The following is a 12192-nucleotide window of genomic DNA, read 5'->3' on the forward strand; positions in this document are numbered from 1 at the left end:
GCTGTCAAACAGGCAGGCTCACCAACGATCAGGGGAGCAGCGACATCGTGGAAAGAATCTTTCCACGATGTCCTGCTCCTGGTTACGAGCCTGCTGAAGCAGGAGCAGGCTGGTAACTATGGTAAACATCGGGTTACTAGGGGCACACGCGCTCCTAGTAACCCGTTGTTTATCATGGTTACCACTCTGCTACAGTGAGCAGGAGGTTACCGCTCACTTTAGCAGGCTCGTAACCATGATAAACAACGGGTTAGTAGGAGCGCGTGTGCCCCTAGTAACCCGATGTTTACCATAGTTACCAGCCTGATCGCTGCCCCCGCTGGTCACACACAGCGATGTGTGCTGACCAGCGGGAGAGCAACGACCAAAAAATGGTCCAGGACACTTTGCAGCGATCAGCGACCTCACAGCAGGGGCCTGATCGTTGCAAAGTGTCACACATAGCGACATTGCTGGTGAGGTCGCTGTTGCGTCACCAAAACCGTGACACAGCAGCGATCTCGCTAGCGATCTCGCTATGTGAGACGGGGGCTTTAGGCTGCATTCTCACATTTGTGTGGAATGTTCGTGTGCTGCCAGAATTTTTTATCGCATGGTCTACGGACTCGTAGAGTTTTATAGATACATAACACATCCATGAAAATCACGGATCTGAGAATGAGATCTGTGAGGGTCAGAGAATGTCCTGTTCTGATCCGATTTTGAGGATTAGAATAGGACATGCTCAATGCGTCTGTAAAAGTTGGCAGCACACCGACACTGCACACAGATGCAGGAATGTAGCCCTATTATGTATAGCATACTCCCTTAATATATAGTGTACTCACTTATTATGTATAGCGCCATCCTTAGTTATATAGTTTCACCTTTTTTATGTATAACACCCTCCCTTATTACGTATCATCCTCTCTAGCTCTAAGGGGTCACAGTTGGGGGATCATACTGTGTTGGGGTCATCATACTTTGCCCTGGGAGTTGAGGTGGGGTACAGTAGGGACATTATACTGCGCATGTGGAGGAATTCACCATGGGGGTATCATACTGTGTTTGGGGGACACTTTTGTTGGCATGACACTTTATGGGGCAATGAAAGAGAGATCTAGGACGTCAGCAGGGGGGAAATTACTATGTAACGGATGGAAAGTTGTGAGATCTGATCTTGTGTGACCACGACAATTATTTACATTTTTTTTTGGGGGGGGCCCAATTAGAACTTCTGCTATGAGGCCCCATGATTCCTATGTACGTCCCTGCTCTAGGGTTTGCCTTCCTGACTTTCAATATCCGACACTGTAAATTCACAGTAAAACAGGAAATTCCATATAGTGAGGAATGGAAGGAAAAGTAGGGAGGCGAGCAGGGACTATGTGTATGTATGAAGCTGGGTGACTCTGTGACTAAGTGATATCCCCATATCAGTTAAAGTTACATACTATGAAGAAGTCAGAGGATATAGGAAGAAAGCACAGAAGAGTTATCACTCTAAGTTTTAATATAGGTTCTAGAGATAGTGGTCTAAGGTACGCCATTGAATAGTATGGAGGTCTCTGGGGACGTCGATGTAGAGGAACAGAATAAATTATGTCTTTTTTTTTTTTTTTTTTTTGCAGAATTGATCGGCTCTGGTGAAGATTTCTTAGGTTACGATGTCAGTCCATTTCTACCACAGTCAAATGCCAATGAAAAAAGGTCAGTGCAAAAAATATTTCGACCACGTAATTGTGAAATTGTGGACATCGAAACATTATAATGCACTGGTCAACATGATCTTACGCACCCTTACTATGCATCGACTCATACGGCTCTTCTTGATAAATGGTGAAATCAATGGAAGGAAGGATAGGCCTATTGGTTAATAAAGAAATAAATTCCTAGGTGGCTGCCAATATGACTACAGTCCCTGTGGTCACTTGCCAAAATGGCTACTAGAAGGGATTATAAAAAGGCTCATTTCTCTTTATGAATATAGAACATGCCGTAACTGCTAAACTTTGATTTACTACTGTATGTTATAATTTACGCTTTGGATGGGAACCCTCTTAATAACTTATTTTTCACTATTTTAGTCTGGAGTATTCGATGGGAACATCACGCTCGGCTTTCACCACAGTATGGGATAAATTTGCCGTCCAGACTCCAGCAGAAAGAGACGTCTTCTTACATGATACGTTCCCTGAAGGTTTCCTCATGGGTTCTTCATCTTCAGCTTTCAAAGTAGAAGGGGCCTGGGCTGAGGGGGGTAAAGGACAATCTATATGGGATGTTTTTGGACAAGATGGCCAAGCTGATAACAATGCAACCGCCAATGTGGCCTGTGATAGCTACAATAAGATTGACTATGACCTGTATCTTCTAAAGGGTCTACAGTCTAAGGTCTATCACTTCTCCATCTCCTGGTCCAGAATATTCCCAACTGGGCTGAAATCCAAAGTCAACTCCGCCGGCGTGAAATATTACAACAAATTAATCGACAGGTTATTTAAAGAAAATATTAAACCGATAGTAACTTTATATCACTGGGATCTACCCCAAGCTCTGCAGGAGTCCGGGGGCTGGCAGGATGAGTCCACCATCGAGGCATTTATGGAATATGCAGATTTCTGTTTCAGCAGTTTTGGAGACCGAGTTCAACATTGGATAACGTTCCATGAACCCTGGGTCGTTAGTTACGCTGGTTACGGCACCGGAAAACATGCACCCGGGGTCAAAGATCCGGGAAATGCCTCCTTCAAGGTATAAAGAGGAAATTAAAATTGTAGAAAATATTTAATTCCTTAAAAATTCTTCTAAATTAATTGGAAAAGAATATGGAAGGTCATTTGGTTCCGTAAATAGAGTATAACATTAACTTTTTATGAGTGGAAGAGTCACGATGCAGACTGCAGAACTGCAGATTCACTATAATGATTAGATCCTTACAGACTGTTATCACACCATGAAGGTTACGGGAATAGATAGGTATTTCTCTAACAGAGTCTTCTACGTTGTGTCTTATAGGTGTCACATAACATTGTGAAAGCTCACGCTAAGGCCTGGCATGTGTACAATGACAAGTATCGGACCTCGCAGAAAGGTCAGGTGGGAATCTCTCTGAATTCAGACTGGGCCGAACCAAAAGACCCTAATAATCCAGATGACGTGAGCGCTGCTGAGCGATATCTCCAGTTCATGATTGGATGGTTTGCTCATCCAATTCTTGTCAATGGGGACTACCCACAAGTTCTTCAGGCTCAAGTCTTTGACATAAATACCCAGTGCCACTTCACAGTGGCAGCACTGCCCACATTTACTGAGGAGGAGAAGGCCTACATCAAAGGCACTGCAGACTTCCTTGGCATCTCTCACTATACTTCCCGGTTGGTCAATTCCTCCGGAATCCAAAATTGTGTTGCTAATTATGATACTATTGGAGGATTTGCTTCACATGTGGATCCTTCATGGCCGACCACCGAATCTCCATGGCTCTACGTGGTGCCATGGGGTCTCAGGAGGCTTCTGAATTTTGTCAAAGAAGAATATGGAAATGGAGGACTACCCATATACATAACTGGAAATGGTATCCCAACGCCATACACCGGAGAGGTGTTCAATGACACAGCTCGGGTTGAGTACCTGACGGCTTACATCAATGAAGCCCTGAAAGGTAATGAGATGGTTTCTGTGTATATGATGCATGCTAACTAGTTATCTATACTATTTTTCCCGTTTAGTTGTAATAATGATGTAAAGTTCTAACCATGATCACTTTATATCCTTTCAGCTGTCAACACTGACAATGTGGCAGTAAATTCATATATTGTCCGATCCTTGCTTGACGGGTTCGAAGGACCTCAAGGATACTACCAAAGATATGGTTTGCATTATGTGAATTTTAACGATGGAAACAGACATAGGACCCCCAAAGAATCAGCCTATCAATTCTCGAATATCATCGCAAATAATGGCTTTCCAAAAACAAAGCGAATGAAATTCGGTTCTTCAAGTTTGACATGGTCAAATTCAAGAAAGTTGCCCCCACTTCCAGCATCAGGAGTGCCTTCAAGTTCAAAAGTTGTATGGGAAAAGTTTTCAGGGCAAACCGCCTTTGAAAGGGACATGTACCATTACTCAACATTTCCTGAAGATTTTAAATGGGGAGTTTCCACTTCGGCTTATCAGATTGAAGGAGGATGGGATGCTGACGGAAAAGGACCAAGCACCTGGGACACATTCACACACTCTGGAAATAATATTGCTGACGGCACAAATGGGGACATTGCCTGTGATAGTTACCACCAACTGGATGCAGACTTGTACATGTTAAGGAGTCTAGCGGTGAACAGTTACCGGTTCTCCATCTCATGGTCTCGAATTTTTCCAACTGGACAGGGTACGGTCAATAATAAGGGTGTTGAGTATTATAATAGGCTTATTGAAGGTCTACTGGCAAACAACATCTCACCCATGGTGACCCTTTACCATTTTGATCTTCCTCAGGCTCTCCAAGACTTGGGTGGTTGGGAAGATGAGAGAGTGCTAGATGCTTTTCACAGCTACGCAGACTTTTGTTTTAGAACTTTTGGAGATAGAGTCAAGTTCTGGATGACTTTTAACCAACCCCATTCAATAGTAACTGCCGGTTATGGGATCGGTGTTATTCCACCTGGAGTGAAGAACGATCCTGGCTCAGCTCCATACAGAGTAGCTCACAATCTGATCAAAGTCCACGCTAGGGTTTATCATACTTATGATGACAAATACCGAGGAAGCCAAGGAGGTGTCATATCAATAAGTCTCAACACCGAATGGGTGGAACCAAAAGACCACACTGATGCACGGGACATAGAAGCTGCTGATCGCTACTTACAGTTTAGTTTGGGATGGTTTGGACACCCTATATTAAAAAATGGTGACTACCCAGAGGTAATGAAATGGCAAGTTGCCAATAAGAGTGAGCTACAAGGTCTCCAGTTGTCCAGACTTCCAGCTTTTACAGATGAAGAGAAGACCTACATCCAAGGGACAGTTGATGCTTTTTCCATAAACATCTATGCTACAAAAATAGTTCGACATAGAACAGATGTGCTCAATCCACCATCTTTTCAAACTGATATTGACATTGCAGAAGAATATTCTGTGAACTGGCCAACATCAGCCATTGACCAGCACAGACCAGTGGCCTGGGGACTTAGGAGGCTGCTCAACTGGGTGAAAGAAGAGTACGGAGATGTTCCTGTATACATCACAGAAAATGGTGTTGCAACAGATAGAGATGACTTTGATGATACGGCACGAATATTGTACTATAAAACTTATATTGACGAGGCATTGAAAGGTATGTATCATACTCTATGCGTAAAAGTATTTTATTCATGACCGTACAGAGCATTTCAGGAGAGGGGCAATGGCGTGTATCATTTCTTTTTTCAGCTCACAGTCTAGACGGGGTAAATCTTAAAGGATATACAGCCTGGGGTATCATGGACAACTTTGAATGGACTGCGGGTTACACTGTGCGTTTTGGTCTGCACCATGTGGATTTCAAGGATCCCAACCGTCCAAGGACTGCAAAACGATCTGCCATGTATTACTCGGAGGTTATACGCAACAATGGTATCCCGTTACAGAAAGAAGAGGAGTTTCTATATGGAGAGTTCCGTCCTGACTTTGCTTGGAGCGTGGCATCTGCAGCTTATCAGGTTAGACATACTTAAAGGGGCTCTCCGCTTTGGATAATTCCTATTAATTAGAAGGGACCTTCAAAAATAAGCAAACATCCAGTCTCTTGTCTCCCCATTGAAAAGAGTTGGGAGAGATAGTGGTCTGTCTGTCAGACAAATGTTCGGCTCTTGTGTATGGCCAGTTTTAGGGTGTAGAAAAAGTTTTTTTTTGTTTTTTTTCTTTAAAAAAGGAGAACTCCTGCTACAATCAGTATTACTGTAGCAGTAATACAAAATGGAGAAGAATAGTTTTAAGGTTGTTTTTTTCATCAGAAGAATCCCCTTTATGTCTGGTAGCCCACTTTGCGATTACGTGAATGCCAGCACCAGGGGTAGTAGTAGGGGTAACAAACTGGTCCCCAAACATAACCAGAAAAACATTCAGCCTTGACGTCAGTTCCAGTTTCTACAGTTCCCTATAGCAAAATGGGATATTATACAGAGCTCTTTGACTTTTAATAGGCAACCAAAGCAAGAGCTCAAATATTTTACCTGACGTGTCTATTTCCATAAAGCAAAAATTTTCTATTCATTAAGAGATTTGAGAAACATAAAGTGGATAAGAAAGTTCTAAAACTTTTTGCAATGATGTTTCTATTTGGTCCTTAGAATGAAGGAGCATGGAGAGCTGATGGAAAAGGCCTGAGCATCTGGGACAAGTTTACACATTCACTGGGAAGAATCAACAACAATGAAAATGGCGACGTGGCCTGTGATAGCTACAACCGAGTGGACGAGGATGTGGAGCTTCTGAAAAACCTAAAAGTCACTCACTACCGATTTTCTATCTCTTGGCCTCGGATCCTCCCCGACGGAACACTGGGCAATGTGAATGAAGCCGGCATCAACTACTACAGCAAACTGATTGACAAGCTCTTGGCAGCCAATATTAAGCCTCAGGTAATAATGGCGGTATTAAAGGGGTATCCCAATCTCAGGGTATATGGTACGGCCACAAAATATGCCCTAAATGCCAGATAGATGTAGGTCCAACTTCTGTGACCCTACTAGGAGAACCCAGACATCATATTCTTCATACACGTAATTGGAGAGGTGACAGCAGAGGCTCCAAACATGAGAATACCCCCTTTAAGGCATTACTAATACTCTCAAAGGGCAAGTCCTCAGATACCACTGCACAGGTACATTTTATTAACACACTGAACACAATTGCCGTTCTCCTACAATCGCGAAAAGGAACACAGCTGCCAAGTGTAGTCTCAATCTCGCTCCATCAGCAAAGAGACGACAAACTTTTGATCTCCACCATTTAACCCCATGCATGCTGCGATCAATATGTGAGTGTGGCGCCCTTGCGGGTTCAGTTGCCACAGAGGTACTGCATCTCACCCAGAGATGTGGTACCCCACTCTCAGGTAAGGAGGGAGTACTGCCCGGGACCCACCCACCTGCATCCAACACTACACCATTCCAGACCAGCAGGCGGGGCAAGATGCACTGGCTTATGCTGAGCCCTGTCCCTGGTTGTAAGTGGGGGGAACCGAGAGAGGGGGAACCATGTAGTGGGCGTGGGTGGAGGAATCAGCACAGGGGAGAACTTGAGTAGGAGTATAAAAAGGGGAACCATCTTGGGAGAGACAGATCAGTCTGAGGAGGAAGTCTGAGAGGAGTGGGAGCAGAAGCTCTGTAGGAGCTCTGCTCAGAGGAGCGGGCCTAGAGAGAGAGGCCCAGGAGGACAGGCTGGAAGAGGACGGGAGCAGAGGGAAGGCTCCAGGAGTGAGGAGATCCCAGGGGCACGGTGAGTGCGGAAGCCACCCGTGCGCCCGAATCTACCAGAACGTGGAGGGATCAGGCCGCAAAGGGGACCGGCCCCTAACTAGCGGAGAACTACAAGGCTCAGATAGAAACCGGAGGCTACTGCACTTTCAGAGTGCAGCTGCTCACAACCGCAACTAAATCGCTAAAAAGGTAACCGCATAGGATTCAGGGGACTGCACGTTGCCCGCCAAAATCCGAGGTTACCGGCTTGGGACACTGGTTGCGAGGCGCAGGGCAGGAGGGTGAGAGCCAGCGCAGGAAGACGACCGAGGAAGGCACACAGCATGGGGTCCCGTTATGTACTCCTGAAACACCTGGGAGATTGCTGAAGCCCTGCCTTGGTAAACACAGAACGGCGTGGGAGGTTACCCTGGCGCTGGAAACCTGGAGTCTGATAACTGTGAGTAAACCTGAAGACTGCACCCCCACTATGTCCTAGAATTATTGCTGCGCCATCACCTGCACTACACTGCACCAACAACATCTACCCTGTAGTATCACTATATCCTGCCCTGGGGCTAAGCTCTGCCTGTGGAGAGCTGAACCAACTCTGCTGCATCACCACCAGCTCCAGAGGATCTGCACCGCAGCGGCGGCTCCATATAGCCGCATACCACAGGTGGCATCACGAACATTATATATAAAAACTTTATTCCTTTCATTTTATTCCCCTTTTATTGACCACCCTGGGTCATGGACCGGGTCACTGCCACCGTGACATCCCCCAGCCCCGACCGACACGGCTACCGAGTACCCCACAGCCCAGGGGGCGTGTCATGAGGAAAGACATAGAGGTTTTAGCGGTATCGTCCACCTTTAGGGACCATATATGCATGTGCGATTATTTTTTTTTTTTTACTTAAATGCATATATTTATGGCTTAAAAGACATTTTTGCAATTGGCCTTCATTAAAACTATTTGCACCATTCAGCTTTTACAGCTTTGTCTCCCTGCAAATTCAACTTTGATGTGGTCTGCTGTCATAAATAAGCTGAGAGGAGCTCAGAAAAACTGGAATAAAAAAGTCCCTCAGATCATAACGGGCCGACTGATGGATTCTCAGTTAACTCCTTCTGCAGCCAGCGATAGATAGTGCAATGCAGCTGACTTGCCCAGGGGGATATGGGGGACTCGGTACCCGGGCCTTTACCTTCTTGGGATGTCACGGCGGTCGGCTCCCGGGCCTGTGCCCTGGGGTCACTCTTAAAAGGGGTTGTTGCTTGAAGGGATGATAAACGGTTTTGTCTCGTGACGCCACCTGTGGTTCCTGGTAATGGGTACCGGCGCTGCTGCAGACCTCTGGGGCAGATGTTAGGGCAGCTGGGTTGATGCGGCTCTCCACAGGCAGAGCACAGCCCCAGGGCAGTGTAGGTGGAAGGGATGCAGGTGGTGATGCTGGGCGTTGTAGTGCAGGAGCGATAGCGGGGTAGAAATAACTGACAGAAGCGATGGGGTGCAGTCATCCGAGTTTACTCACAGTTATTTCGTTTCCTCGGTGGTACTATACAGCTGACAGTCTCCCACGTCGCGCTGCGTTTACCAGGCAGGGGTTCAGCACTCCCTCAAGCATCTCAAGAGCACTTAACGGGACCCCTCTTTGTATGTTCCTTTCTTAGCCGACTTCCCGCGCTGGGTCTCTCCCTCCTGCCCTGCGCCCTGCCACACAAAGTTCCTGGGTACCTTGAGATCCCTCTGGGCAACTTGAAGTTCCCGGACCTGGCCTGGTGCCCTTTTCGGCGGCTTAGGTGTGGATGTGGCAACTGCACCTTGAAAGTGCAGAAGCCTCCGGTTTTCTAGCTGAGACCTAAAGTAACTCGGCTAGTCCAGGGACCGGTTCCCTTCTTGCGGCCAGATCCCTCTGACGCCTGGCAGATTCGGGTGTACGGGTGCCATCCTTCACTCACCGTACCCCCTAGGATCCCTTCTGTTACTGGAGCCTTCCTCCCTTGCTCCCACTCCTCTCTCAGTCTTGGGCAGGACAGGCCGAGCCTGCCCCCCGAGCAGAGCTCCTGAAGAGCCTCTGCTCCTTTCACTTCTCCTCCTCTCTTACTGACTGAACTCACTTGCTTTTCAAGATGGCTCCCTATATATATATATATATATATATATATATATATATATATATATATATATATATATAATTTTTTTTTTGTTTGTTTCAAGTGCTCCCCTGTGCTGTGTCCTCCACCCACACCAACTACTGGTTCCCCCTCACTTTTGGTTCCCCCCACTCCAGCCAGGGACGGGGCACCAAAAGAAGTGCATATTGGCCTTCCAGCCGGCCTGGAGTAGTGTAGTGTTGAATGCAGGTGTTGGGGTCCCGGGCAGCACTCCCTCCTTACCTGGGAGAAGGAGGCCCCACACCTCTGGGTGAGGTGCATTACCTCTGTGGCGACTGAACCCTCAGGGGCGCCACACAGCAAACAGTGCAACATTTTTAAAGAAACCTTAAGTGCAAAAATAATTTTTTAGTCCATACTATGGTCCTCGACGGCTTCGGCTCCACTAGAAATGTGTGCCGGTGCCACAGGCAATAAGACATTTGCCAACCAGGCTGTGGTAAGGTCATTAATGTCCGTTGTAGGAAAACTTCTTTAGGTGAATCCAGTGATGGCAGCCGACCGATCACTGCGAGGGGAGTTCGCCTCACTACATTCTCTAAGGCCAGGTCCAGACGAGCAAATGTAAAATTGCCCATTTTTCATCCCAAAATATACTGTATGATTTTGCCCTAACACCCCATTCACACATCAGAGTTTCACGTTCATGTGACATCCTTTTATTTTTATTTTTTATAGCTAGCACACGGACACATTATAGTCCCTTTTTACATGTCCTCCACTCCACGGGGATGATCCGGGGGGGAGAGGTTATTTTATATTTTCCTTAGAATTTTTCTGGATGCTTCCATTTTATCTCCCCCCTTCCCTCTCAACCACCAGAGCCAATAACTAGGGTTACACTTTCAATGGTATGTTCGTATAGTCGACAGTCTCTTCTTTAATCTGAATTGGCACCTAAGGATATAGGGGGGTAGCTATGACGCTGCTTGGGCTGAAGATGACGTGAAACAAGAATGAGCCCTCCAGGCTTATGTACAATGGACCTCATTTATCAAAACTTCTCAAAGCAACCAATCACAGTGCAGCTTTCATTTGTGAAACCTCTCTGGTAAAATGAAAGTTGTGCTGTGATTGGTTGCTATGGGCAGCACAAATGGCTGTTTTTATAATTGAGGCCTACTTTTTTTCTTTTCCATAGGTGACGATTTATCACTGGGATCTTCCTCAAGCCTTACAGGACGTGGGAGGATGGGAAAATGAGACAATCGTGACAAGGTTTAAAGAATACTCCAACATTCTCTTCCAAAGACTGGGGGATAGGGTGAAGTTCTGGATCACGCTCAATGAGCCGTACATCATAGCTAATCTGGGCTATGGTTATGGTTCAGCAGCTCCAGGTAAGATCAGTGTGAATATGGATCTACGGTCGTCCACCACTTGGCTTCTATTCGTTATACAGACCTTCCATTGATTTCAATAGACATAGAAATGATTATGTATATGTAATGCTGCTTTTCCCCTGTGGTGGCGCTGCAGGAAAAAAATATACCTTGCTATTGAGATGTAGAAAGTCCCTCAGATCATTATGATTGCTGCATTAACCTTTTCCCAATTTTTCCTCCTCTTCCAAGAACCATAATATTTGTTGCTGTTTTTTTTTATTATTATTATTAGCCATAATATTTGTATTATTATTATTTTAATATTCCGTCAGTCATATGGGGACTTGTTTTTTACATGACGAATTGTAGATTTGAATTACATCATTCATTTTACCATATAATATACTGAGAAATGGTGAAAAAAATTCCTAGCAAGGTGAAAAAATCTAATTCAGCCATTGATTTTTGACTTTTGTTATTATGGCGTTCAGTGTACAGTAAAAATGATCTTGTAACATGATTCTCCAGGTCAGTACGAGTACGGTGATACCGAACGTGTGTGTGTTTGTGTATATATATATATATATATATATATATATATATATATATATACATACATACATACATACATACATACATACCCAGTGCCTTGTGAAAGTATTTGGCCCCCTTGAACTTTTCTACCTTTTGCCACATTTCTGGCTTTAAACATAAAGATATAAAAGTCTAATTTTTTTGGGAAGAATCAACAACAAGTGGGACACAATCGTGAAGTGGAACGAAATTTATTGGATATTTTTAACTTTTTTAAAAAATTAAAAACTGAAAAGTGGGGCGTGCAATATTATTCGGCCCCTTTACTTTCAGTGCAGAAGTTCAGTGCAGATCTCTGAATGATCCAATGTTCTCCTAAATGACTGGTAATGATACATAGAATCCACCTGTGTGTAATCAAGTCTCCGTATAAATGCACCTGCTCTGTGATAGTCTCAGGGTTCAGCTTCAAGTGCAGAGAGCATCATGAAGACCAAGGAACACACCAGGCAGGTCCGAGATACTGTTGTGGCGAAATTTAAATCCAGATTTGGATACAAAAGATTTCCCAAGTTTTAAACATCGCAAGGAGCACTATGCAAGCGATCATATTGAAATGGAAGGAGTATCAGACCACTGCAAATCTACCAAGACCCGGCCGTCCCTCTAAACTTTCATCTCGAACAAGTAGAAGACTGATCTGAGATGCAGCCAAAAGGCCCATGATCACTCTG

The 12192-nt window shown here is 45.1% G+C and overlaps 1 protein-coding gene across 1 annotated transcript in view; it reads left to right on the forward strand.

Moving 5' to 3' along the window:
* LOC141161832 (lactase/phlorizin hydrolase-like) overlaps positions 1-12192 on the forward strand; it is a 52135-nt gene that overhangs the window by 17827 nt on the left and 22116 nt on the right. The window contains exons 5-11 of the mRNA XM_073647261.1: positions 1611-1689; positions 2067-2733; positions 2998-3643; positions 3761-5314; positions 5410-5678; positions 6309-6599; positions 10741-10939. Of these exons, the coding sequence (XP_073503362.1) occupies positions 1611-1689; positions 2067-2733; positions 2998-3643; positions 3761-5314; positions 5410-5678; positions 6309-6599; positions 10741-10939 (3705 nt within the window). The remainder of the gene's footprint in view (positions 1-1610; positions 1690-2066; positions 2734-2997; positions 3644-3760; positions 5315-5409; positions 5679-6308; positions 6600-10740; positions 10940-12192) is intronic.

This window comes from Phyllobates terribilis, unplaced genomic scaffold, assembly GCF_046119375.1.
Source record: "Phyllobates terribilis strain yellow unplaced genomic scaffold, ASM4611937v1 Scaffold_9__5_contigs__length_417890890, whole genome shotgun sequence".
In the NCBI taxonomy this organism is placed as follows: Eukaryota; Metazoa; Chordata; class Amphibia; order Anura; family Dendrobatidae; genus Phyllobates; species Phyllobates terribilis.